We start from the raw sequence: 27,818 nt of genomic DNA, 5'->3' as shown, positions 1-27,818 counted from the left end.
CCTAACTCACTGTTATTCTGTAAGTATCTGCAAGACAATGGTGCTTTGAAATTAAAGGCTAATTGTGGAGCTTATGTGACGACAAAGTGTTGTATAGACACAGTAGGGTGAGGTACAGGATAATGAACTTCTGAGAGTTAATTTCCCTATCACAAGCCTACAGAACTCCCTCTTTAACCCATACGTCCCGACTAAAAATATTCACACCTCTGTGTATGTAAATGACACATTAAGGGCATGTAATCATTTTTTGAAAGGCAGTCCTCGAATGTTATATAAGGTCTTTATTGGCCCTGCAGTTTAGTGACAAAATTGTAAGCATTTGTTATTTGAACTCAAACTAACTTGCAGCACCTAATAGTTTTACAGGGAAATGCTAACATGTCAATTTAAGGGAGTGGAAATGTAAAGACTATCTCCACATTGTCCACTGAAGATGGTAACAGACTAAAATGGTTAAACTTAATTGCATCTACAGTACACAGTACTGTCTAAGGGTGTATGAGTAAGATGCCAACTGTGCTTTGTTTTTTCTTTTAGAATAGTGTTGGTTTCAGTATGTGTGAGGAGGAGGGAGTTCTCTGGAGGCATATGCAGTCATTTTTTAGATTGTTCACTAAAAAAAGCCACCAAAGGACTTGGGACCAGGTGTGTGTGAAGAAGGAGGGTGAATGAGCTGTAGGGACGTAGTGGACGAGGGAGGAACTGATGTTTATCACTGGGCTCCTTTTCCACTAGGGAGCATGGCCTCTGAGCTGCTAAGGAAAGAGTGTGTGAAGGTATGTGAGAGTGAATGCATAATGTGCTTGTAGATGCAAGAGTTACAGCTTTATCATTCATTCACATTGGCAACAACCCTCTGGCATATTAACACAGAAAACAACAAATAGAATAAATGTTGAAACTCAAAATCAATTATGTGTTTATTTCTTTTTGTCTGAAGTGTTTCTGCTTCCAAAATAACTTCACATAACAACACACACTACATCTGGGGAGAAGCTGATGAATCATACTTTCTTCTTTGACTTTAAACAATAACCATATATTGTGCATAGATGTTTTTATTTGTTTTTGTCAGGTCTAGACAAATTAATAATTATTCTTTCTAAAATAGGTCCAGGTGCCTTATTTCAGTGTCATTCTTTAAAGTCCATCTTCAAAAAAGTAGATTAGATAATTTGATGTAGCCTATATTGTATTAAACCCTATAATGCAAAAGTCAGTCAGTAGTAGTCACCTGTATTATAATTAAATGTCTGCTTCAATGCTGCCATGTGTTTTTTGTAGTAAGTCAAATTATTAAATAGGTAATGTTTTCTATGCACAAATAAAATAAAAACGACACACATTTTTAACTTGTGACACACAATCCCCAAGAAAAATACCGTAAGTAGTTGTGCAAATTGCATGAATCAGAAAAAAGACATGCACAATTTGTCTCTTTTTAAAACACTTTATTTAACTTTTACACTTTTACAAATGATTTTAATATCTGCAAAACAGATATAAACAGTATGATGGAGTATTACAGAGAATAAAACAGACATGTCTAATATAAAGCACTAAGCAGCAATGTTCCTTTCTTCATCACTTTAAAACCTTAATTATAAGATCACAATCTACTGTATATCGACTGTGCAGATCATGTCGTCTAAGGTATGGTATCCAGTGTGGATATACAAACCTACATATATACTGTCTAGAATGTGTAAGATCATATGATGTATCATATTTTAAGTATACTCAAAAAAAGTTATCTTGTAATGTGACAAGAATGTTGTTCTCTTTATTGGTAAAGGCAACATCAGTTACAGTAGAAGTCCCATTTCTGGAAATAAGAAGAAAGGTAGAATAAGGAGAAAGCATCACAAAATGCTTTAAAAAATGTGTGTTTGTGTGTGTGTGTTCACCTACAGTAGTCTTGACTTCGGTGCTGGCTGGCATGAGAGGATGAGTCTCCTCCACTACGCTGCTGGGGAAGTGGCCAATGCGAGCCTCCTGCTGGCCATAATAGGAGTCTTGTACCTGCAAACAGATGATATAGTCTAAAGTTATTGACAACATCACGTTTGAGTGGAGAATGTGAGTGCTGCACATGGATACAACACATCTTCATGACTTCCAACAAAAATACATCTTTTGGTTAAGAGCTGTCAAAGCAAAAGCAATTTTTTCACTTACGCTGCCAGCCCAGAAGAGGTTTCCTCTGTCCTTTAGCATTGCATAGACATAGATGAGCTGCCCCTGTCTGATGGGGATGAACCTGCAGTCTCCCGGGTAGTAATCCTGCAGTGCCCGAGCTATCAAGATAGGATCTGTGCAGGAATATAGAGGGAGACTGAGGCTTCGGGCCTTTGCAGTTTATGAAATGTGTCACATTTCTATGCATATTTCAGCATGTGCATTATCATATTGATTATCTATACCTACAGTACTATAATATGGTCACAAGATAACTACTAAGCGCAGTCACTAGCAGCAAAAACAAAGTTGGTGAGTGTGCTACTTACGGCTGCAGTCGGAGTCAGCGCAGAGTTTCTTGTCAGCGAGTTTAGGCATCTGCCTTCCAGCTTCAGAGGTTGGCAGCAAAAGCCACACTGAAAGAGCAAGCCAGAGTTTGCAAGGCATGTCTGTATGTGAATGCTCCCAATGATCCAATGGCCGTGTTTTACACTTGGTGAATGTCTTGTGGGCTTTTTGTTGCCTTATGTTTGTGTGCCGTCTTTGAGAAGGAGGTGCAGTGATGGCAGTTCTTTTTCTACTCTTCCTACCCCTCTACCTCATACATGAACACACACAGAGCTCCTTTCAAACCCTTCAAGCAGGTAAACAGGATGGGGGATGAAGAGGAGGGCCAGATTAGACAGAACCCTGCTTGTGTCCTGACCTTCCCCTCTCTCCATCTCCATCACCCCATGTCAATCCCACTCAAGCAGCAGAGCGGAAAACGTTGTAGCAACACATTCCTCAGTTAATCTGTTTTCCCTACCTTGTTCAGCCACTAGATGTCAGAGCATTTTACTTTTATTTCTCACTCTTTGCTCTCTTTACCTTTCTTACTCAGGAGGTGGAGCCACTGGTTGTATTTACATACTGTATGTTTCCACTACCAAGGAAACCAGCTGAGCCTGAGCCTCTGTTGTGCAAACACTCCCAAACACACACATACACTCATCAAACAGGAAGACTAAACCTGTTTGGTGTGAGTTGGCTAGGAACTATCAGGTAAGACAGACTTTAATGTTTTTTCTTTCAAAGTTGAACATGGGTTAATAAGGGTTCTGTTAGTTGACATAATGAAACTGGATTATGTTAATGTAGGAATGACTATTTGAAATAGGACGACAGCATGGTCCCATGGTAGTGAGAGATATAAACAGGTGAGAGAGCTAGTGACGTCGGACTTAAACGCAGAAATGACAGGGGAGGCTGAAACTTCAGAGGGCAACTACGTTGTGACCAACATTTAGTTTATATAGACAGAAGTTTTGTAGGCATGATCCTGCAGGGACTGGAAAAAAGATAATGTGGTAGCGGTGTCTATTTAAGCCTTATTTGGGGCAAAAGAAAATGTAAGCAGCAGGTGGACAAAGATGACGGTGATTGTTTCTTAATGATTTGGATAAAATTGATGACTTTAGAGACTGTTCTAGGAACATTTAAGAGTTTGTTGTATTTGTGGGAAATAGTGGAGCACAATGCTTTGGAATTCAGGGAGGGGAGCAGAACAAAGATAATAGTGGAGATGGTATTTCGGTCAGAGTAACAAAAGCACCTGTCAGACAAAAGACCTCCTTAAAGGCCATGTCAGAGAATATTACTAGAAAACAAATAGTCTGACACTCACACAAGTCGTCAGACATGTCCTGAATTTCATAGTTACAGTAAAAGTCATCTGTTAATAGTGTTTTTCTGTGCTATTGATGGACTTTCTTGACCACAGAGTTATCTGGGAAAAAGAGAACAAAGTATTTGAATATCTGCATTAGGACCATTGGCACCGCAGTGAAGAACAAGTTTGGCAGAGGCATACTGTGAAACCTACTCCAGACCAGACCATCAAGAAACAGATTCCTGATTTTACAGGAAGAAAAAGTTCATGGCAGTCAGCCTGCCACCTGTGTGATTACAAAACCTGGGTTGGTGCTCTCTAACTGACTCCTACAAGCCTGCAGCTATCAACAATGTTCACCTCCAGGAAACACAGTCTCCCGTCCCCCAGCCTGGAGGACTCCTTCTTTCCTCTCTCCTCATCCTCCTCAGTGTCACTCTCCTTTGCTCTCCCCTCATCCACATCCTCTCCTGGCAGCAGTGACAGCGGAGGAGGGATAGAGACAGATCTGATACTAGCTGCAGAGCTGGGACAGGCTTTACTGGAGAAGAATGAGGAGCTGGCAGCCTCTCTGGAGCAGAGGGAGAGGGAGTTGGAGGTAATGATAAATATGCTGTAAACAGTGTTTCTTGTGACTATGCAAACATTCTAACACTACTAAGAAATATAGAACCTATTAGTTGCTGCATATTACATAGACATAAAACAATTAGACAGAGGACTGCAAAAAAGTATGAGAAAAGCACAGAAATAAGTTAATGGATGGATAGATGTATTTAGATCTTCTTATTATCATATGTTGTAAAAGCATTGGTAGTATTTTTATTTTGAACACTGTTGGTTTTCTGTAAGTATTTTTACTTTAAGTTATACTTAAATGACAGTAGGAAAATGTCCGGTGTAAATAATAAAATGAATGATGGCTGAATTCCATTTAGCTGCATCAGCTTCAAGGTCCTGACATGACAAACTGGAACACTTGAATAGAACACTACCATTATTAATGTTATTAGTAACACCTGTGCTTTTCCTATTCTGATTTTCAAAGACCAGTGTGTCACTGAATCTGATCTTGATACGAACACTTCTGCTGCCTGAAAAACTCACCTGTTGTAATATTAATTCACATTCAAAGTAACAAGGAGATGTTGTGTTTAATGTCTCAGGCTTCGCAGCAGGAGAAGCATGTTCTGCACAGGAAGCTGGAAATTAATGAACTGGCATTTGGGCAGAGAGAGGCAGAGCTGACTGCAGATATAGCTGTCTTGAAGGCTGAGCTGGAGCGACATCACAACCAGGGGCGTGACCGGCGAAGAGATGAGAGCGAGCAGCTGACTCAGTTAGCCAATCATAACCAACGCTTGGTGGAGCAGCTAGCAGAGGTTGGTTTATACCATCAGTGAAAAGGCCATCTTAATGAGCTGCTAAAGCATAAAAGAAAACATTACAAGTATATTATAATGCTGTTAGAATATACTGAATCTAGGTGTTTACTGTATGTATGTGTGGGAATTGTCTGCATGTGTGGTGTCACGTCACAGTCATGGAGATAGGAAAAATGCCGACTAGCAGGTTTATGGAGTCCCCTCTTTGTCTCATTGGACAATAGCATTTCTCAACTTTGTTGATCTTCCACCCACTTAGGCTGTAACACTGGAACATTCCTTGAGGATTGAGCTTCGTTCCCTCAGAGAAGATATGGACGAATCATCTTTCAGCCGAAATATCAACTTCACGCAATTAGAGAACATTCAAGCAGAGGTACAGTCACTTCCAAGTAAATCAATGCTAACATAACATTCTCAGTTTTAGTATGACAGGCATGATATTATGCAATATTGAATGCTGCAGGCTAGTAGGTCATACACAAAAAGCATTACATTTCAAACATGGTCCTGTCAAAGTAAGTCTCAAGTCCCTGATGGCAAGTCCAAGTCAAGTCACACCTCAGTAGCGAATTGCAGGTCTGTTACATGTCTATTAGGTCTCTGTATATTGACCATAAAAAGGCATGGCATTTAAACATTAATTAACTTGTGTTTTTATATAGATAAAACCAAGTCCTTCAAAAAAAAATGGTGCCTACTAATTACATATCCAAGGCCTGCATGTAGCTGTTTTTGATTTATTATTTTGGCGTTTTACCAAGTCAAAACTTGAGACTCAAAGGTTTTTGTTTTGAAGTGTCAAGTTAGGTAAAGTCTTTAGAGAGTCAAGTCTCACGTAAGTCAAGTCAAAATCAAATCTCAAGATCTGTTTTGGTCTGTTGGAGTCCGTCTAAGTCTCAAGTCTACAGCTGTGTTGCTAAGCACCGATGGAGATATTAAGTATACCCATAAGGATTTAACAGACTTGGGGGCCTAAATATCCATATCTCAAATCATCAAAATCAATTTATATGTCTTTGTAATTGCCACTTTCTCTGACTTCAATCATTGCACAATTTGTGTTTATTTATCTTTCTCTTCTTCCCGTACAGAACAGAGTTTTGCTGGAGCGGCTGTCGTACATAGAAACACAACTAAAGGCTTCACAGGAGGACAGCGCTAGACTCCGCATGGAGAGAGAGACACTGAGATCCAGACTGTCAGAAACACAAACAAAACTGAGAGAGAAAGAAGCAGAGGTGAGGGTGGATGACTGACTGGTATTAAAGATGAACTGTAGCGTTGAAAGGTGAAGCCGGAGGGAGAATCATGTGCTGCAGGAGATATTTAATCATCACTAACAGAAGTCACTAAAGCGACAAGTTTGAAGCACTTGATGTGTGGATGTGTGTGTGTGTGTGTGTGTGTGTGTGTGTGTGTGTTACTGTCTCTCACCGTGTGTTTGTTTGTATATGTAGCTAGAGCAGGAACAGGGAGTGGTGTTTGAGTTGCGAACCGTGAATCGCTCTCTACAGAAAAAAACTCTGAACTTGGGAGAAGAAAGCATTCTGGACAGTACACAAACAGAACCTTTGTCTCTGCATAGTGAAATTCAGCAATCACAGGTACACATACTGAGTAACTACACTGACTCCATCTGTGGATAGTTTGAGACTGATACCAACCAGTCTCTAAAATCCCAAACCTCTTTGTACCCAAATTTGCATCAAAAGCACAAAAACCTAGTAATAAGCGTTCTGATCTTACTGACCTTTCTATATGTTGTGTTGTTGTGTGTATCTCTCCTGCTAACCAGGCCAAAGAGGCTCTTCTAGCTCACTCCACAGTCGTGCAAGCAAGAGATGAAGAGATAAAAGTGCTTACAGAGGAGGTCTGTTGAACTGTATACAACACACACACATTTTTCACAGAGACAATTTAACTTGCCGGTTGACCTAAGAAGAGTTAATACTGTGATTTGTTGCTAGTTTTCATTTCAATGGGTTAGGACTATCTAAAACGGGTGAAAATCATTGCTACAATGTATAGCCATATATTTGTCTACAAGCAGAGTGTAGCCTAACATCAATGTATTTATCTTTTAATCAATAAAATCAGACATCCTCTAGTTTCCACTTGCATCATGCTTCAGTTAAAGTCCCGCCCCATTTAAAAATGTGTTTGCTTACTTCATTTAGATGTTTGACCCTTTTCAAAAAAGGTTGTTTTCTCTGTGCTCACTCCAAGACAAAACATTCCTAAGAGGATCGTTTATAATGTATTCTTATTATAATTTATAGAGAAATTACAGTAAAAATACAGTAAAATCAAATGTTATAATGTAAAGTGTACAATATTTTACACTTCGCAGCTGCAATCTCAAAGAGAAGAGCTGGAGTCTTTTAGGCAGGAAATCGAGCCTTTTAGAAGCAGTCCTGGACAGCCAAGCTACAGGTAATGCCACCATACAACAACATATTTGTCTATTTCATTTGAGCCCACAGTGATATGTTTTTCTAACCATCATATCCATGTCCAGTTCCTTAGAGAGTGAATTGGCCATGGCACGTCAGGAGAAAGAATCACTAACCCAGCAGCTTCTCAACACCATCAAACACAAGGTGGCACTGTCTCAAGAGCTGGAGGCCTGGCAGGTGAGTCTGTGTGCAGGGATAGAAAATTGTCTTTTGGCAACACGTTTTAACACAAGTTTAAAAGCAGAATATTGGTTTTCCATCTGAACTTTTCATCCTGTTGCAGGAGGACATGCGGTTGGTGATCAATCAGCAGGTGCAGCAAAGGGAGGAGGAGAGACAGAGAGAAAAACAGAGAGAGACAAACAACACAGTGGGACTCCAAAGAAGCAAGTCTTTAAAAGTGAAGGGAGAGGGAGGGAAAGGATTCTTCTCCTTTTTCAAAGACAAATAACAGAGAGAAATGGCAGCAGTTTAAACGAACAGAGTATCAGCCTTTATCTTTGCCACTGTGAGCTTCTGCTGCAAGATAATGTACACTGTAATGTGTTATCAGCATCAAAAAGTGAAATGTTTACAGACCTCATATTTGTATATATGTATGTACATCATATCAGCCATTTCAGAATTTAGGATTTTATATTAAAAATTCAAAGCCACTAGAGTCTCTATTGGGTGTTTTATAATCTGTTGGTTGATGTCACCACAGTACCTTAAAGATGCACTTTTTTCTGCAATTTTTTTACTCTCTGACTGTGAGTTCAGATAGAACGCAAAGAACATTTTGCAACAAAAACTATCCAGCCATCAAAGGCAAAAACTTTGCTTAGCTTTCTGTCTGAATACACCTTGAGGCACAGCAAGCCAAACTGAACACAAAACAAACAGACATATTACGGTCTTCTAACGTTGTTATGGCTAATATTAGCAACTATTTAAACATCCAGCAAACATGGAGCAACATTTACATTAATTTGGAGTCTCTGGTGCTTCTGGACACCCAATAATCGTCCAATATTCACTCTACTTCAGCTTTGTTTTTGGCCTCTAACAATTCCTGAGAAAAATATCTGGCTCTTTAGCTTGCTAGATGCTAAACTATGTACATCAAACCAAAACTATGAGCTAAAGGGGGCTAAAAGGCCCCTTGGTGCTGAAGGTAAGTTCAGAGGTCATTTTTTTCTGTTGGTTTGTCACTATGAATGACCACTTTCATATAATTACATGTAGACATTTCATCCATAGTTAATATAAAAAATGGTGTGGCACTTTAAAACACAGTCTCGCTATATCTACAGAACGGCAATGTATTACATATTAATGCGGAAGAAAAAAGTAACTGATAGAAATAACATCTTTAATAAATTAAGTCCAAAAGACAGTCACTCCCTTCCACTTCTCTCTATGCTTATATTACATAATGTATAAATAATATGCAACATGTCATATGTTAAACAGGACTGAAAATGCCCAGAAGCAGCGTGAGTAGTGCAGGTTTCATTCAGATCAGGGTTTCCAAATGTCTTAAATGTATATACATACAGTACAGTCCTGGGTCAGCAGAGTCAGTGCATAGCCACTCTCACATCCCTCAGCTGGAGGTTAGTATATACGGAGCAACACCCTTTCTCTTACAGTCAACCGACTGTTTGTTCATATGTGGTTTCTCACATAGTTTTATATGCTGGCAAAAATAGATGTGCACACAATCAAATACACAATTACTTACTCATACACACAGTTTGAAGGATCACACTGGCGTTTTAGCATGATTTTACACTATTTTCTTTCTGCCGACCACTTCGTTTTTAGATTGATCCTTTAGGCATTAGGGTTAGGATAGTCTAGCTCAACGGATGTACAGTGTTGGGATAAAGCCTGACATTCCTCCCCTTCCGCTATCTCCACTATCTACTTTGCAAGGGCACCGTTGATGCAGCCGGGGCTTAGCGCTACCCAGGACAGTTGTGATTGGTAAGCCAGAGCTTTTTCCCTTATTCCAGAGTAGATAAGCGGTGTAGCCAGACCATACTCCAGAGCTAACACAGCGCTGTGGAGATGGGTCTGGCAATGCAAGACTAGGGTTAAGGTTAGAAACAAACAGTTAGCCAATATGGACATTGAGAAAAGAATGATGTGAATTTGGTCATTTGTATTACCTATTCAAAATAGGGCTGGGCATCGTTCAAAATCTTTCGATCCGGTGCCAATTTTGATACCGGTTCCTTAACGATACTTTTTTCGATACCATATGTTTTAAAATCCATTTCAACAAAAATACATTAAACACTTTTATTTTCTACCTTAATTGTGAATCAAAACAGCTATCAAAATTAAAAGATTCTGGCTCACTCAGAGTAACATTAATAAAACTGGCGGTGCTTTTCGATACTTAGGATTGGTATCAATCCAAACTTTAAAAATTAACAAAAAAAAGAGAAACCTTTTTGCCACAACATGAACATATTATAAATAATAAATAAACAAATGACATTGTGTACAGGCTAATACTGAACTAACTGAAATGCAAAGGAATGTAAAGAACAAAGACTTTTTAGTGCAAACTGCATAATGACACAAACCTTTAACAATAAACTTGGTGACTACCCTGTTGTCAACATTTAAATAATGAAGAACTAACTTAAGCGCAAAGGAATGTAATTGAATTGCCTTGTTTGACTTTTTTCGGTGCCATAAAAGTATTGATGTCCGGTGCCCAGCCCTAATCCAAAACAGGTTTCCTGTTTCTAGAAGTTGATGTTTTTCTTTAGAAAATGGTCAGCAGAAAGGTCAAGTATACAAGAATTATAGTTAATGGGCTAAAAAATAAAAAACACAACTATTTTTCAATATAATCTTCATACATTACATTTCTTTGCAGTATAAAACCTTAAGTTATTTTCAGTTTACAGTAGTTTGTCCCTCATCCTTTCTGTTTCCGTTATCCAGAAGGTGATGTGCAGTTTGGTTTCAGGGGAACAGTAACATCTCCAGTCACAGTTTTTGAGCCCCTCAAAATGTTCATCCATTTTTCCTGTATAATCCAATCAGAAAACATCACCTCCATCTTGAGAGGTAGGTTGCAAGCCTCAATTCTGAGCTTCAACACCCAAACAATCCACAATACTCGGGTGGTTCAAGTGTTTTACCTTGGAAGATCCTGAAACAGGTCTCTTGATGGATGTCCTGACAGCGAGCTGTAACTCAAGCAGGGGTTAGTGGCGGATTATCCCACATTGATGCCTAGGCCCACTTGCAGCTTGTCACCTCTGTGATTTACAAAGGCACCCATAATCAGGGTGGCAGGGAGCGGGGTCAGACGCTTCTCCAACACACCTCCTATTATGCACCGACTGTTTATCATACCTGGATACACACACAGAACAAAGGTATCATATACTGTATGCTTTCTTAATAATTTTCATTCAGCATGACTCAAAGTTGCAGAAAGAAATTTACCTCGAAAGACCATGTTGGCCTCTGGGAGTTCCATCTGGTACCCAAAGGAGGTTGTGGTCTCCTGTGTCCTGGTACTGGCTTCAAACTCCACCCCGACTTGGATCTGGTGAACACAAACACACGCATATGCACATTTGTAATATGCACCAAAAGTAAATGGTGTGGGGCGCCCAGATGTCTCAGTTGGTAGAGCCCATATATAGAGGTTTATTCCTCGACACAGCGGGCCCAGGTTCGACTCCGACCTGCGGCCCTTTGCTACATGTCATTCCCCCTTCTCTCTCTCCCCTTTCGTGTCTTCAGCTGTCCTGTAAAAATAAAGGTTGAAAATGCCCCAAAAAAAAAAAAAAAGTAAATGGTGTTTATACAGTATGGTACCATTTTCTGTACCTGTTTGTTGGCTCTGTGATAATAGCTAGCATGGGCACCTCCTTTGCCAGCATTCAGCGTCGCTACCCAGTTGGGTCCTGCATGGAGAGACAGAAAAAAAGACAAAAGGCTGCTGCTAAATCAAGCAAAACAGATCAGAAAAGATACCGGCTTAATTAAATCAGATGTTTATAGCAGATTCACAATGAACAGCAAAATCTAACTTGAGTACTGTCCAGCCAGAGTAAGAATTCCTCCTTCCTCTGCTCGGCCCCGATGGTAGACCAGCTCCCCACCTAAAACCAGCCCAGAAGACACACTCTGCAGGAAGTGTGCCACAAGAATAACTGTCCAAGAGAAACACATACAGATACATATCGATTAGATCAACAACAAAATCACAATAATGTATTTTGTTGATAAATTGACAGTTGTATTCAGTGAAAAAAAAGATTTGGCTGATTGCAACTGTACTTTATTCTAATATCAGAAAATGCTCTTATCATTCCATCTTTCATTTCTCACCTGACTCTCTGAGGACGTCTGGATTGGCTACTGTTACAGCGGTAGTGAAGTCATTCCCTCTGTACTCAGTTTCAAACTGCCACGTTACAAACTGGGACTGCTGTGTCTACATCACAATCAACAATTCAAATATTAAGTTGTTTGCAGCAAACATCATTCATTTTGTGTAAAGTAAAGTGACTTTTGCAGTGACAGTGTCGGCATGGACACAGACATTAGGATCTTACCTGGAAAACTGTTCTGGCTCGTACGCGCTCAGTGACATGCAGCAGAGCATGAGCATTCAGACTGCCTGAAGAGTCCATCTCTCCGATCAATGCTGGGGCATCCTAAAAAGGATCAAGATGCAACCTGTCAACTAAAAACAGGCAGCAACTTCATCGGTTTTCCAACATTCTATACAGCTAAGCACTTTAATGATGAAGTAGTGGTAACATATTTATTATGTGATGACGCGTTCTTGACCTTGTCCTTGCTATAATCATCAGACTGCAGATGCTCCACGTGGAAACGATAGTACGAAGGACTAACAGCACTGAGGTGGAGAGTATGACTGACCTGGAAAAAACACATACATCATATTAAAGATAAGGCATTTTTAGATGTAAGAGATTGTAAGTAACCCTTATTATCTTTACAACAAATAGTTTTAATCAACGTGGGTTGGTGAAAGTCACCTTGAAGAAGCTGCTCAGAGTTTTATTGAGGATCATCTTAACTCCCTCAATCTGCTGAGGAAACACATCTGGGGAGATAAGAAGAAAAAAATTACTACTTCACTACTTTTGTAGTTCTATTCTACCTATGTATTGCCTGCTGTGTGGTCGGCACCTCTTTAACAGTTATGGGCACTCAAGTTTTTACTTTTTAGCCAGACATACCTTTGCAGCTCCTGTGGAGAGAGTGAAAGCTGCCTGGGTTGGGTAGGCGGCCATCTCTCCTTTCCCAGCGTGGTGGACTGTCCCAGTGAGCAGGATGTGCGTTCCAGCGAGAAGGAGGGGGGTCCGTGGAAAAAGGCCAGTTATGATGGCCTGGACCAGAAGACAAAGCCAGAACGCTTCCCATGTAGTCACAACACTTCCTTCAAGACGCCAAGAGACAAAAGAGAGTGTTGTGATGATGATGCGATGACCCATTTATTTTTCTCACTTGCAGCCTGTACCTGCACTATTTATATTACTATGTCATATATGAAGAGAAAAGAGGCAGAGCATAAACCATGCCCTGAAACACAATTCAATGAGAAAAAAAAATTGAAACATAAAATAGTTTGTTATTGTACAAACACCTACACTCAGAGAGAAATACAAAAGAAGTTAATGACATCAAACATGCAAACCAAATTAATAATACAAACTTATATTTTTAAATGTATCGTTCTAGTCCTTTAATTTGGTTTATATTGGATTTAAAACTTGAGTTGCAAGAATGGTTACGACTATGTGCATCATTCAAGGCTGTCTGTTGTTTTCACGTGCAGGTGAAGCAATTCCGTTAGCTAGCTAGCATGACCTTAGCATCAGTAAAAACACACATAGTGCGCTGGTTGTTTCACTACGTACTTCCGTTGTTATCAAAAGACGTTAGAATCCAGAGCGGAACTGAGAATCACACATCAGAAAAAACTGTCAGGTAGAATTTTCCACAGATAAACTAGTAATACGCCAAGATATTGGGATACTCTTGACTGATGATGCTCCCCCCTCAGATGTGATGCGCCACCTGCAAATGTGTCCCTCTTAAAACAGGACGGGAATTATGTGGTCTGAAAAATTACGCTTTTTCATTTACAGGCAACTCAATTGTGATATTATTAAAATAACTATACATTTTCACCACCTAACGTTGACTTAAAATACGTAGTTTTGTTGTTGTGGCGCTTTGAGTCATATGTCTATGCTTTGAGTCCTCGGGGAAACAGCGCAAAGTCCCGGTCCCCGGATGTTTTGTTTCTTGTCGGACTATTGTATCTGCGACACAGCGTTTAACGCAAGCTGCTGCTACAGGTGAGATGTTCAGCTTTCGTGTACTGCAGCGCCCGAGAGAAGAAGGTCAACGGCTTTAATCTACAGTACAGTCAATATAACTTGTTATTTAGCCGAGCCCAGACACATGATAACGTTACTTACTAAAATATGCAATTACTACGATTGTATTAGCTAGACCGTGAAGAAGACTGAAGGTGGTCATTGTCTCTCTCTCTCTCTCTCTCTCTCTCTCTCTCTACCTCTACCTCTACCTCTACCTTTAGCACTCAGTCATGAGCATATCTCCTTCACGGTCCATATTGCTGGTGGGAGAAGGGAACTTCTCATTTGCTGCATCTGCAAGCCAGTTGTACTCTGAGACGGAGACCAGCTTAACGGCAACTTGCCTGCAGCATCAGGAGGAGGCACTGCGGCATGAAGGTGCTGCCAATAACATTAAGATAGTCAAGGACTCAGGTACGGGCCTGTGAGTACAGTATATTTTAACCGAGTTGTATTTTGTGGCACTTTTTGTACACTTTTTTTGTGTTAACTAGGTGGAGCGGTGCTCTTCGAGGTGGACTGCACAAAGCTGGGGGAATGTGCCTCTCTCCAGGGCCGTGTATTTGATCGCGTGGTGTTTAACTTTCCTCACTGTGGGAGAAAGAGTGGGGTTAAAAAGAACAGAAACCTTCTCAAAAACTTCTTCCTCAGGTATAACTGCATCATACCATGATTCAATCTATTCGCAGTATTTTCTTTCGAACAGCCACCATGTAAAAATGTTCACACAATGTCCTCTGGTGTAAATAGAATTATAACATTCCTGTTCATTTTCCACTTTGAAATGGTTTAACCGTCCAAACTTCCATTTTTAAACCATTAATTAAAAAAAATTGTGGTGCAGTTGGGTTACTTTTCTCCCTCCCAAATGTATGACACTTCATAACACTGGTTTTGCCATGTTAACTCCACATTATGAATAAAATTAGGTGTCATTCCTGAGTTTTGTTTTTTATACTGAGTGAAATGTATCTGTAGTACCAAATACTGACATCTGTCAAGTGCTGAAAAGCTGGCAATTAAATGCTTTTTAATTTTTAATTAAAGGCCCGGACACACAGCCGATAATCGGCCGTTGGACAGTCTGGCGAGGTCAGTGACTCGAGTCTGTTCGGTGTGTTCCGTGTCGTCGTCCGTCCAAGGGGCCGTCGGCCTTCATTTTGGCCGATTTGACATGTATAATTGGCGGGGCGGGCACTGCCGGCAGTCGGACTCAAATGACCCATCTGATTGGTAGAGTGCTAACCCCGAAACGGGGAGTGACTAGAGTCTCTCAAAATCTGACGAAACTCTTTTAAACTGCATGGCCTATTTCTCGACATTGTACAAGCCGCCATGACAGTCTGTCTTTGAATTTCTGGAGAAACGAGACCCACGTGACGGGTTCGTCCAATCAGCTGCCGGTTTTCATTTTTGGGCGAGAATACAGATTAGCGCTGCCTGCTGTTATGGAGACGTATTACGTCTCGTCTCTTCGGTGTGTTCTGGTTCTGAGGCATTTTTTTGACAAACTCGGGGAGACATCATTTTCACCCATGGTGACATACCGAGTACATATTTGTTTTTCTTTGCCTTCAGTTGTGTTCAGGTGTTGTCTGAAAATGGGGAGGTTCATGTTGGCTTGTGCAACGGACAGGGTGGGACACCAGCGGACCATCCGCAGCGAGAGTGGCACAATAGCTGGCAGGTAGCTGCCATGGCAGCAGAGGCACACCTAATCCTTAGTGATGTCCGTCCTTTTCAAAGTGAGAAATACCAGAGCTACAAGAGCACTGGATACAGGTAAGGAGTAAAGGTGAGTGTTACAATGTATAAATTGAAACAGCACAGTGTGTGTGTGTGTGTGTGTGTGTGTGTGTGTGTGTACTGACGCTCTCTTATAATAGTGTTGCTGTTCTACAGGAGCCAGGATAAGGGTTTTCATGTGGAGAAAGGTTTGCTGCACGTGTTTACTCGCAGCCTCCCCTACACCCCTGCTCAGGTACTTAAGGTTGAGGAGGCTGTTGAAGGGAACAGAGTCCAGTATAACATACCAGCCGAGCTCAGCAATTACATAAACAGGTACAGTAACACAGCGACTCTCATGCCGTTTGAGTAATAAGCCACCAACACAACCATGAGCTTACTGTGTCTTCTCTTTCATCAGGGGATTTCTTTGCTCAGGTTCTGTCCACCCCGTCAGGTTGGTGCAAGATTTTATCCTCAAAGGACTGGCTGATAAGTGGTCTGTCTCCATGACGACAGAGACTATTCCCTTCCTCCTCACGACCAAACAGCTGCAGACGTGCTGTGACGTTGACAGTACACAATGCTATTGGATCCACCTGCTTCAGAAACACCTCATTTCTGACACTCATACCTCTACAGACAAGGAAAAAGATCACACTCTGTCAGCCACACATGTTACCTCAGATAAAGTGGACAGGGTGAGAAGCAAAGGAGTTGAGAGCTTAAGGTCTGCATGCTCTCTTGATGTTGATCCTGAAGGGGAAAGTGCTCTTTATATGCTGCGTCCATCACTGCTCCCTCAGATGGAAGAGCTTCTAACTAAAAAAGAACAGTTGATTAACAATGCAGGGAGTCATGGGGACAACAAGGGGAATAATAAAAGTGTTGAGGTTGAAGGACATAAGAAGGAAGGTCCCTGTGGGGGCTGTAATGGTGTCACCAGCTTGTTATTTGGCATTAGTGGCCTGGTGTTCAAGAACGTGACTGTCAACCTTTGGGCTCTGCCTGCCTTTCACGAGCTCCTCCTCAGAGGTGTTTTCCCTTCGGAATGTGAGCCAATCAAATTGCTTGGGCAAAGGCTGGAAACGCTGCTCGCACCCTATGGTGTCTCCCTGGTCGCAGAACAGGGGGGTCTGCGTCTGATTGCACAGCCAATGGGTTGTGTTGGTAAGGTGTTAGCAAGCATTGCAAGTGACAAGATTAGCGATGTCAGTGTCACTGCATCCTTAAATTTGGACCTCCTCGCTGTGCTCCTGTTCTCACTCCCCGACTGGAGGCTGCTGTGGTCACATGATCCACGATTTTTACAACACTTTGCACTCCACTCATCACCAGGGAAACCTTTCCACCCATTCTCCCTGTTCCCAGAGCACTTCAGCTTTGACATCAGCTTCTGGACAGGGCCGACATGGGAGGAGAAGAAGTTCCATGCTCTGATCCGAGAGGCCAGTCGTGGGACCGTGGAGCAAGTTAAACTCATTGACACATTCTCACATCCTGACCTGAGCCAGACCAGTTACTGCTACAGACTCATCTACCACTCAAACACACATGCTCTGTCACACACACAAGCCCTCCAGTTCCATAAAGACCTGGAATCCTTTCTTACCTCTTGGTTGCAAGTCACCATCAGGTAGCAACAATTGAATCTCTAGGAAGATCAGGGATTTAACCTCTTATTTTTTTTCAGACAATATAATTACAAGTCTGTTTGTTACTGCTAAGCAAATTATAAACGTATAATCTGCAAAACTGTAGTTTAACAGTGTTTACAGTAGTTGAGGCATTGTGTGCTATGGCTTTGAAATATATACCGGTAATTGGAATTCTGTGTATCTGTGTATATTTTAATTGTTATTCAACAAACATGCAATTTAACATTTAACTTGTGGTCTATCGAAAATTATTAATAAATAAAACAGCCCTGAAATAAATAAAAATGTGTGTCTTAACAAGCAAAGCCAGTGTACTCCTGTAGCCTACTTAACCACAGCCATTCATGATTCATACAGTATGTGATGGGAGTTGTCAATAACCGGGTAGCGGCGAAAATGAACGAAGCCCGACTCGGGTGCAGCATCGGAAAACATGGCGGCCAAAGCGCTTCGACAGCGAACCAGGCGAGGCAGCAGACAAGATGCAAACAACGTTAACGTCCCCGCTGAAGCCCGGCCACCGAAAGAGGAGAAAGTCGGCGATGACAGTAAAACCACAGAGACCCGGCCAGAGTGAGTATGACCCGGGAGAAGAGAAGTTAGACTCCTCGGTGCTGTGAGCTCCATCCCCGGTCTGACTGACAGCCTGAGCAGTGGAAGCTAGCTAGCTTAGCTACTTTGATACGTTAAGCAAGTTTGGATCATAACAACACGATAACAACGATTATACCGTCCTCATTACAAACTTTGTCTTTACAGTAGTGTTAATTATAATATATGTTAAGTTGTGTTTCCGCCCCAATAAATAGTAAGTTGCATGTTTCAATAGAGCAACGTAACGCAATTGGGTTACCTGGTCAGCTCATTCATTCCCCCATTGCTGTCACACTGCCAGATTTCTGACGGCTGCAACACATACAGTAAATTTACGTGGCTACAACAGATAAACTGTCTACAGCGGGTAAACTCGTGATCAGCTTTAAATCAACGATTTCTGTTGTTGATACTTTGCTGAAGTCATTTTAAATATTCTAAAATGAGTTTGTAAAATGACGTGTCATAATAAAACCTAACGTGAGGTAACCTGAGGATCAATGCTAAGCTGCAACTGAGCCGACTAATGTTATGATGGGTGTGAACAAGAGGAAACATTGCCAATGCAAATGTCGGTTATAACTGTTACCATTACCACCAGCACAAATTATTCTAAAATGCTGTTTTGACTTGTGATAATTACTCTGAACAAGCACACAGCTGTCCACATCTGGAAGTTATTTATAATGGGCATTGATATATAACAGAAGTCAACAACTGATTTTTCAGTGTCAGGCATCTGTTATTTGATAAAAATTTTAAGCAATCAGCTCATTGAAAACACACAACTAGAAGCTACAAATGATGTGGATTTTGGATTCTAGGATTCAAACGGTACACAGTGAAATACAATGTAGTATGCTGTTGTGGTTGTGTTAAAACCATTAGACGTGCATAGACAACATGCTGTGTGTCTTGATGCTAGGCAATATGTCTGTCTATACATATCTGCATACTGTAATAATGATGATTTATCTATAGAGCAGAAAAAGAAACACAATAACCTGTAAAAAGACAAAAAAAGAAAAAAACGCTCAAGACAAATATGAAATTCAAATTACCTTACAACAAAATGTAAATAACACATTTAGGTATAATTTAAAACAAGCTATAAAAAAAAAGACAACAGACCTCTTACAAAAAACAGGAACCAGAAGATAAATCCCAGACGTGTGTCTGTCTTTCAATCTTCCGAGTAACAGGCTTGTTTCTTTTCTCTGTTGTGAGCTGATATTTACTTTGTGTTCCACAAAACACTTACTTTTTGTAATTAAGGGCATATTAATTAGCCAACTCTGATTTGATTACCATAACTGTTTAAAAATAACTGGATTAAAAAGCAGGTGCACTGGACACATCAATCAGTTAAGCCTGTGAAGGTTAAAACACATCAAGCATCAAAGGCCAGTATACAGGTTCATTAGGTTGCTTCAGATGGCTAATTACACTGTTTAAGATCTAGGTAATTGTCTGTTAAATATGCACCAAGCAGAGATGATGTACTATTTACATTGTGGTACATTTTTGATGTTTAATACATTTTGATGCTGAAATAGACTGTAATAATAGTGCAAATATTATTGTAGCAATTTAGCATCTGTGTGTGTGTGTTTTTTTTTAAATAGGTCAGTAAGTCGTGCAGGCCAGGTATGGGCTCCAGAAGGTTCAACTGCATTTAAATGCCTGCTTTCCGCACGTTTTTGTGCAGCTTTGCTCAGCAACATCTCAGACTGCGATGAGACCTTCAACTACTGGGAGCCTGTAAGTACTACTGTGTACTATCAGAAATCCTTAAGTGCAATATACTGTCATTTGTGACCCTTTCATGGATTTTCTTACATTAGAATCTCTTTATTGTTCCAGCAAGATACTGCTTCTCTTTCTAACTGTTAATCTGCAATTGTTGTGATGACTGTTTTGACAGATGCACTACCTGTTGTATGGCACAGGGATGCAAACATGGGAATATTCTCCTTTGTACGCCATCAGGTCGTACGCTTACTTATGGTTACATGCTATTCCGGCTTGTTTGCATGCCCATGTTCTACAGACAAACAAGGTAAACATTCCAAACTTGCTGTCATTTCAACGTTGATATTTTTAAATGACTTCAGCCGACCTTTAGCATTATCAGCAGCTCTTTTGTTCTTCTGTTACGGGAGGGCTGTGTTTACCTTAAACTGCAGGATAACAGTGTCCTGTATATAGGAACATAGAATCTGTGGGAACTTATTTAAACATATCTGCTTCTTGAAAATTGTATTTTTTAATTTTTTGTTCCTACAAGGGGCCACCAAAAACCTTGTGCTATGATTGTGTTGCAGGTGTTGGTGTTCTACTTTGTACGATGTGTATTAGCATTCTCCTGCTGTGTCTGTGAACTCTATTTCTACAAGTGAGTTAACTATCCTCTTAAATGCAAGTGGGCATCCTAAGCGCTTTTGCTTACAAATGTTGCCGCTTATATATATTTTTCCATATAGATATACATACTGTATATACTATATATGATATGGAAGTTAACCATTTGGTTTGTTTGTGTGTGTGACACAGGGCAGTTTGTAAGAAGTTTGGTTTGCATGTGGGCCGTCTAATGTTGGCATTCCTTGTCCTGAGCACGGGAATGTTCTGCTCGTCTGCAGGTTGGTCAGATTTAATCACTTTGTTAATCCATTTCCGTCCCTTTCATCATTTATAGCCATTTTGTCAATTTTTAATAACTATTCACTTTGGTCAAATACATATATTGCAAGTCTACCTTTTTCAACTGCCTCCATCCCAGCCCTCTTTGGTCTTTACCATCCAACTTTTTCGAATAACTAATTACAGAGCCATATTTTTCTGTTCTCTTTATTGCTTAATTCAGCACGCTGATCAAAAATATGGAGCAGTACAGCAGTTTGCACAGGATGCAGTATACATTTTAAGAAGGAACATTTCATATTTGTGACACATTTCTGGTCTCACTTTTTGTGATATTTTTTTGTTCTTGCTCCTCAGCATTCCTGCCTTCCTCTTTCTGTATGTACACAACGTTGGTTGCCATGACTGGGTGGTTTCAGGACTCAACACCATTAGCCATCATGGGTGTGGCTGCCGGTGCCATCGTTGGATGGCCGTTCTCTGCTCTGATTGGGTAAGGTCATATTTTGGGGCAACACTTTGCCCCAGACAGACTTGTCAAACTGTATTATTCTTAATACAGTTTTGCAGATTTACAGATTCATTTTATTTTCAGGATTCCGATCGCCTTCGACCTGCTGGTGTTAAAGAGGCAGTGGGAAAGTTTTATCACCTGGTCAGCTGTTGCTCTGCTTCTGCTGCTGGTGAGAATATGTTTTATAGATGCATGGAAAACGAATAAAGCTTTACATTTACGTATCACAGTACAAAGGTGCATGTAGATGAATTTCTCTTCTTTTCAGCTGCAGCGTTTCAATGCATAATCAGCCAAAGTCCGCATATTTTTCTTTCGCCGCATAAATTGCCGATTTCCGCGCAAAATACGCGGGGCTTGCATGATTTCATAATCCCCGCATTTTCGTTGCAAAAAAGTCACATATATCTTAGCAGAAAGTTGGAAAAATGTTGCGTTTACTTCTGTTGCCATGGGAACGTTATGAAGTGATGTAATTATGCGACGTGAACATCATTGAAAAGCTGCAAACCCCGCGATGAAGCCATGATGAAACCGCAGTTTTTGCAAGTTCCTGCAATTTCATCGCATAAAATTGCATACATATCCCGCATATTTCATCGCATTTTTTAAGAAAACGTGCCGCATAATCAAGGATTTTTGCCCGCAACAATCACAAAAAAAAACCTCTGCTTTTTTAGTAATACTTATCTAAAACACAAATTATAAACAAAAAACGAACTTTATTCTTCACCCTGAAGAAGGCCCGTGTGCAGCAACGCATTGGTGTATATTTTTTACCTTTTGCTGTGCATTAGCCACATCCATAAAGCCTTTTTTTAATATTTTCTTCAACAAGAGTGTCTTGGTTTTCATGCTGTTCTGATACTATTGGATTACCCCTGCACCAAAGAGCACCTTGTTAGACCACCAAAAAGAAGTGCTTCTTTTCTCTGTCTTCCCAAACTTTATTCTTAATTGTCATATACACACAGTACAATGTAGTGGAACTTGATTTCTGCAATTTAACCCATCCTAAGTATATAAGGAGCAGTAGACAGCTATATACATAGAGTGTCTGGGGAGACTCTTGGAGTTTAGTGTCTTGCTGAGGGACACTTTGACATGTGGCCAGAGGAGCCTGGGATTGAACCGCTTAAACCGGTTATGGGGTGACCACTCTACCTCCAAGCCACAAGCCACCCCATACAATATTATGTTTATGTTGCTGAAGCTAAATGTAAATGGGTCCATTCACTTTCCCCTCTGTTTCTTTCTCAGGTACCCCTCATGGCAGTAGACTCTTTCTTTTATGGCAAACTGGTCATTGCTCCACTCAATATTCTGCTGTATAACGTCTTCACGCCACATGGACCTGATCTCTATGGTAATATATATAAGAGCACTCATCATTAATGTTTCATTTTATATCATATTTTATGTTGGCAAAAACAGAATTCTGACCTGATGTTGCCCACTTGGAAACACGCTTTATTTTTTTAACATGAACACAATTGTCTTAATACTGTATCTTATTCAGCATGTTACACAGGGCACTCTCTTTGGAGTCTATCTGTATTGTACAGCAACTGCAGAACAAAGAGGCTGCATGATTAAACTGCATTGTATTTGATTGTGTGTATCAGATTTTATTAAAGCCAACAGGCAAATACAGAACATGAGGCATCATTTTTGTAAGTGAACAATCTCAAATCTCACCAAGAAAACAATAAGTTAGTGACATGTCATCAAAAGTTTTGGCATGTTAAGTTAAACGCACCATTAACAATTATATCCTGTACAATACTGGAAGTGATTATGCATGTTTAGGGTATTTATTATAGTGGTTTTTAGGCTGATTATTTTAGTGACAGAATGAAGCAAATTGATCTTAAATGAAAACATGAACAGTTTAAAGCTGCACTGTTTTTAGTTAACTCAAGAGGGCATACCATCATCAACACTACCATATCAAACCCTTTTGAACCTGTTCCAATTGGTTTCAAATAGCCGCAGGCTTAAGTCACAGACAGTGCCACAAAATGTATAATACCTTTGGGCTTGTGTCTCTTTACCATCATTATTAAAAAAAAAAATCATTTCTAACTCTTTGGGCATTTTAATTTTCTATTTCACAATAATGACATACAGCGGAAACAGGCAATGGTGAACAAGGCATAGTTTTGCAACAGTATATAAATCACCCTCAAATCCCTTACCCACCCACACACCAACCCGAATCAGGTCAGAGCCAGACAGGGACAAAAGGCGCAGACCCACGCATACACACAGATACATACCAATAAGGACATACAACACACACACACACACAAAGAAATGTGTGTGTCCATCCCCTCTGTGAATTTTCCCTTTAAGTAAGATAACTACTTGTTGTCTTTCTTGTGATAGTTTGTACATGAGCTGTAATGTTTTGCATATTTTGTGTTGTTTAAATTCAGGCACAGAGCCGTGGCATTTCTACTTCGCAAATGGGATCCTGAACTTCAACCTGGTGTTTGTTCTGGCACTGTTTTCTCTGCCACTCACTGCTCTCATGGAGACACTATTACACAGGTTCAATGGTGAGGACTCTGTATGTGTTTCATACACCAGCACAAAAAACTAACTTAATGTTGTCATCACTCAGTATAGGTATACAGTGCTAAGCATAAGTGAATACACCCATGCTTTTGGAATGGTTTTATTTCAGTTAACCTAATAGCTGGTTTGATTTGCATTGAGAGATGATCTTATGGAAAGTACCCCATGCCAATCTCTAGGTATGGTGAAGGGTATGTGATGATGTGGGGCTATTTTAATTCCAAAGGCCAAGGGAACTTTATCAGGATGCATAGTATCCTGGATCCATGAAATAACTGGCCTTTAAAAAATAAAAATCTGCCTGCCTCTATGGGAATTTAACATAGGGGTGTACTTACTTATGCCCCCTGCATTTTAAGGAAGAACATTTATTTAGTTATGATACATTATTCATTCACAAAGAAAATTGGTGTCCTTAAAGGTTTGATTTTCCTCATTTTTTTAATTAAGACATTAAGATTAATTTCCAAAAGATGATTTTGTATTACTCTTTTTAGTCAACTTTAGCATGGGTGTATTCACTTATGCTTAGCACTCTATATGTTGCATCATAAGGTTGCGGCCAAACAAGAATTAATCTAATCTAACACATTATTTTTGCAGTGATGTAATTTTTTTTACAGCAGCTCCTCTTGTGATTTCATGTACTTGTGCACACGTTTTCTGCAGTGCAGAACCTGGGCCGTCCATACTGGCTGACTCTGTCTCCCATGTATCTGTGGATGTTGGTTTTCTTCACCAGACCTCATAAAGAAGAACGTTTTCTATTTCCCATCTACCCTCTCATCTGCCTCAGTGGGGCAGTAGCCCTCTCCTCTCTACAGGTGTGTTACTATTTTCAAAAATTAGCTTTTGTAGCAAATGTAGTCTGTGTTAGTTGGCTTTATTTGCTTTTAGAATCTGTAAAAATGACCTGTTACAGATTGTTTTTATTTCTTGCAGAAATGCTACCACTTCCTGTTCCAGCGGTACCGACTTGAGCACTACACAGTCTCCTCCAACTGGTTGGCTCTTAGCGCAGTCGTGGTCTTCTCAGTGCTGTCACTATCTCGCTCTGTCGCCCTCTTCAGAGGTGTGTGTACACACAGACACTATTCTCCTAAGGACCAGTGTCAGGCAACAAAATCACCACTTCAAGATGAATGCAATTAGATGTTTTCCTCTGTCTACAGGCTACCACGCCCCTCTGGACCTGTACCCAGAGTTCCATCGCATCGCCAAGGATCCGACTCTTCACTCAGTCCCTGAAGGCAGACCTGTTAGTGTGTGTGTGGGCAAAGAGTGGTACCGCTTCCCAAGCAGCTTCCTGCTACCGCACAAGTCAGTATCCAGGTTTTCAACGTCTAATAAAGTATCAAATGTGTATTTTGTCATTTTCAGGTGTGACTTTTACACTCATTTGTTGATAGTTTCTCTTCTTAATCTCCAGCTGGCAACTGCACTTCATTCAGTCTGAGTTTAAAGGGCAGCTGCCTCAGCCATACGCCTCTGGTCCTCTGGCCACTCAGAGCATCCCAGCTAATATGAATGACCAGAATCTGGAGGAGCCAACCAGATATGTAAGTCACTCAGGCACATGTGTTGACACATGGACACTGTACTTAATAGTAGTTGCATTTTGATTGTGACATTTTACTCTGGGTAGGTGGATTTACGGCAGTGCCACTACGTAGTAGATCTGGACAACGATGAAGAAACGCCACTGGAGCCACGTTATTCTGCCAACAAAGAGGAGTGGAACATCATAGCCTATAAGCGTTTCCTTCAAGCCTCAAGGTATTTTCCCAAATACGTTATTTACACAGACATATTTCAAAGAATGTCTCCTGAATGTTCAGAAGATCATAAAAATTTTAATCTTTAAATAAAAAAAAAGAAGCTCAATGTATTATGTAATATGTATTACATTATTATTATTATTATTATTTTTAATAAAATAAAGTTCCAGAATAGAGATCAGAAAAAAAATAAGAAGTATCATCTTGACATTTAAAACATCTGGTAGAACTTCAGTATAAAATAATTGACAAAACTGAAACTCATCTGTTTTTCCTGCGTAGGTACAAAGACTAAAAAGAGACCGTTTTTTAATAAAACCCATTTCTCTATTAGGTCATCTCCTCTCTTCAGAGCGTTCTACATCCCATTTCTATCAGACCATCACACCACCTATAGGCGCTACGTCATCTTGAAACCACGGCGGCAAAAGCAGCCTCGTAAGCGGACCCATGGCTGACCTTTGAACCTCAACCTTGGCCAAAGTTCAAAATCTTAACATAAGAAATCAATCCCTTCCCTCACGAGTCATTTGTAGATATCAGACCCTTTTAAGGGAAAAAAGAGAAACTGTTATGTATGTACAGTATGTGTGCTTGACAGGTATCCTGTGTGTGTGTGTGTGTGTGTGTGTGTGTGTGTGTGTGTGTGTGTGTCTCTAACATTGGAAGCACACTACAAATATTTAGCCCAGGGCAGGCCATTACACACAAATTTTCTTTTCATACTTTATTTGAAAATGTGGCCTGAATGAAACAATTTTTCGGAATAATGAATCTAAGACATCTTGTAGTGTTTGCTTGTCTGCACTTGAACAGTATCTTATTGTGTGCTCTGTGAGCGGCAGAGATGAATGAAAGTGAGGTTGTGTTATTAATTTAACTTGGAATGTTAATAAAAACATGGTTGACTGCTAATACAACCTTCCTGTTTTTTTTATTGGGACAGTAAAATCACTTCACCACAAGTAGACAGATTCAATTCTAATCTCATTTTATTTGACGATTTCCTTATGTAACAAACATACAAACCACTCTCACTTACAGGAGAGATGTCAAGGCATTATACATTCTGAATAAATAATAATAATGATGCTATATTTTATCATTCTCTTCGATATCATGCCTTTGCTGTGGTCAGGCTGCAGGCACTCAAATTCACTGTATGAGCCACCTTTCCACTCGCTTGCATTGTTTTGGGCTGTCTTTGATTTCCTCACTAGGAGACAACGCCATTTATAAATAAGGGAACAAGTGTATCAATGAAATTCAGTTCAAGTTCTGGACATCTCACAATTTAAGGCCATGTCAAAACACACTTGCAGTACATAAAAAATATGCAGCCTTCGCTCAAGCAGTATTGGGTGTATTGTGTCTTAATCTGTTTGAGGTAGCCTGTTTATAGCAGGTAAACTTGTTAACAGTATTTTCAGGCATAGCAAAAATAAGGGTCCAAGACCTCAGTAGGTATCCTACCAAGCTAGGGCAGCATGACAAGGCCATGCAAACTTAATTTTTTTTTTACTGATTTTTTTTGTGTGGCTTTTTATAATTGACAGGATAGCTTAAAGACAGGAGAGGGGGGACGACATGCAGCAAAGGGCCATGGGTCGGATTCCAACCCAGGCTGCTGCCAAGGACTCAGGCTAAATGGGGCACACACTCTACCGGGTGAGCTAGAGGTTGCCCCACAAGGCCATACAAACAGGCTGCTACACAAAGTCGTTCATAATCATTCAGTCAGATCTGAGACACTCCATGCTATTACTTGAGGTTTAACTTGGCTTCTTTACTCAACCTATTCTCCTCAAAGCTGGAGTATCAACTGCCTCTGAAAAACCCCAGGTTTCCTGTGTGTGCATTTCTTTGTGGTAATTTATCTAAAAGAAAGTATGTTTGAGATATGCATAGTTTAAGCATCAAGTGAAATGATTGGGGCCTATAGAGAGGTCCAGAGAAATGATCTAGTCTTGAGGCCAAGTCATGCAGTATGGGCTTGTGTTAAAAGAGTACTCCACCAATTTAGCATTGCGCTATAACATTGTCGGACTCACAATGGACAGTTTAAAAAAAATTGATCCACGCATACTTCTTTCTTGTCAAACCTTGGTGTCTACATTACCCATAATGCAACTCAACCACCAACAGATTGGTCTGAGATTCAGGTGTGTCATGACTAATGTAGCCTTGAGCCTCAAGCAGAGATGGGGAGCGGGCTACAGAGGTCTGGTAACCTCACTTCCTTCTAACTCCACACTCCCCAGATTTCTTTC

The 27,818-nt window shown here is 40.3% G+C and overlaps 5 protein-coding genes across 10 annotated transcripts; 3 read left to right on the top strand and 2 right to left on the bottom strand.

Annotated features, from left to right (window-relative positions):
* Positions 1-1,439: 1,439 nt before the first annotated feature.
* Positions 1,440-2,795, bottom strand: mia (MIA SH3 domain containing). The gene is made up of 4 exons (XM_078266585.1): positions 2,511-2,795; positions 2,182-2,315; positions 1,915-2,025; positions 1,440-1,828 (listed from the first exon to the last, which is right to left on the bottom strand). The coding sequence occupies exons 1-4, from the start codon at positions 2,626-2,628 to the stop codon at positions 1,805-1,807; spliced, it is 387 nt and encodes a 128-aa protein (XP_078122711.1). The 5' UTR covers positions 2,629-2,795; the 3' UTR covers positions 1,440-1,804.
* Positions 2,796-3,126: 331 nt separating this feature from the next.
* bicdl2 (BICD family like cargo adaptor 2) lies at positions 3,127-8,332 on the top strand. Of its 4 annotated transcripts, none has more exons than XM_078266576.1 (10): positions 3,127-3,225; positions 3,944-4,430; positions 4,999-5,214; positions 5,477-5,593; positions 6,312-6,458; positions 6,678-6,824; positions 7,016-7,090; positions 7,571-7,653; positions 7,739-7,853; positions 7,960-8,332. In XM_078266576.1, the coding sequence occupies exons 2-10, from the start codon at positions 4,185-4,187 to the stop codon at positions 8,125-8,127; spliced, it is 1,314 nt and encodes a 437-aa protein (XP_078122702.1). In that variant the 5' UTR covers positions 3,127-3,225; positions 3,944-4,184; the 3' UTR covers positions 8,128-8,332. The 4 variants fall into 4 exon arrangements, with proteins under 4 accessions (XP_078122702.1, XP_078122706.1, XP_078122703.1 ...); XM_078266577.1 differs by having other exon boundaries at positions 3,139-3,225; positions 3,990-4,430; XM_078266579.1 differs by having other exon boundaries at positions 3,163-3,225; positions 4,087-4,430.
* A 684-nt stretch (positions 8,333-9,016) lies between these two features.
* LOC144528121 (mitochondrial import receptor subunit TOM40B) lies at positions 9,017-17,074 on the bottom strand. Of its 2 annotated transcripts, none has more exons than XM_078266581.1 (10): positions 16,183-17,074; positions 12,908-13,107; positions 12,704-12,771; positions 12,492-12,584; positions 12,254-12,355; positions 12,027-12,132; positions 11,726-11,848; positions 11,523-11,599; positions 11,133-11,235; positions 9,017-11,039 (listed from the first exon to the last, which is right to left on the bottom strand). In XM_078266581.1, the coding sequence occupies exons 1-10, from the start codon at positions 16,290-16,292 to the stop codon at positions 10,900-10,902; spliced, it is 1,122 nt and encodes a 373-aa protein (XP_078122707.1). In that variant the 5' UTR covers positions 16,293-17,074; the 3' UTR covers positions 9,017-10,899. The 2 variants fall into 2 exon arrangements, with proteins under 2 accessions (XP_078122707.1, XP_078122708.1); XM_078266582.1 differs by lacking the exon at positions 16,183-17,074 and adding an exon at positions 13,589-13,771.
* On the top strand, positions 14,011-16,052 carry fdxacb1 (ferredoxin-fold anticodon binding domain containing 1). 2 transcript variants are annotated; one of them, XM_078266584.1, is made up of 5 exons: positions 14,011-14,097; positions 14,278-14,470; positions 14,551-14,707; positions 15,635-15,851; positions 15,959-16,048. In XM_078266584.1, exons 2-4 carry the CDS (start codon positions 14,287-14,289, stop codon positions 15,840-15,842), a joined length of 549 nt encoding a protein of 182 aa, XP_078122710.1. In that variant the 5' UTR covers positions 14,011-14,097; positions 14,278-14,286; the 3' UTR covers positions 15,843-15,851; positions 15,959-16,048. The 2 variants fall into 2 exon arrangements, with proteins under 2 accessions (XP_078122710.1, XP_078122709.1); XM_078266583.1 differs by having other exon boundaries at positions 15,635-16,052.
* Positions 17,075-17,832: 758 nt separating the features above from the next.
* On the top strand, positions 17,833-26,468 carry alg9 (ALG9 alpha-1,2-mannosyltransferase). The gene is made up of 15 exons (XM_078266575.1): positions 17,833-18,012; positions 19,659-19,794; positions 19,958-20,092; positions 20,358-20,428; positions 20,587-20,675; positions 21,034-21,169; positions 21,272-21,359; positions 22,451-22,556; positions 23,629-23,751; positions 24,440-24,594; positions 24,713-24,842; positions 24,943-25,090; positions 25,200-25,329; positions 25,416-25,546; positions 25,883-26,468. The coding sequence occupies exons 1-15, from the start codon at positions 17,873-17,875 to the stop codon at positions 26,004-26,006; spliced, it is 1,842 nt and encodes a 613-aa protein (XP_078122701.1). The 5' UTR covers positions 17,833-17,872; the 3' UTR covers positions 26,007-26,468.
* The last annotated feature ends 1,350 nt before the right edge of the window (positions 26,469-27,818 follow it).

Source organism: Sander vitreus, chromosome 13, assembly GCF_031162955.1.
Source record: "Sander vitreus isolate 19-12246 chromosome 13, sanVit1, whole genome shotgun sequence".
In the NCBI taxonomy this organism is placed as follows: domain Eukaryota; kingdom Metazoa; phylum Chordata; class Actinopteri; order Perciformes; family Percidae; genus Sander; species Sander vitreus.
This window is presented reverse-complemented; position numbering and strand designations above follow the sequence as displayed.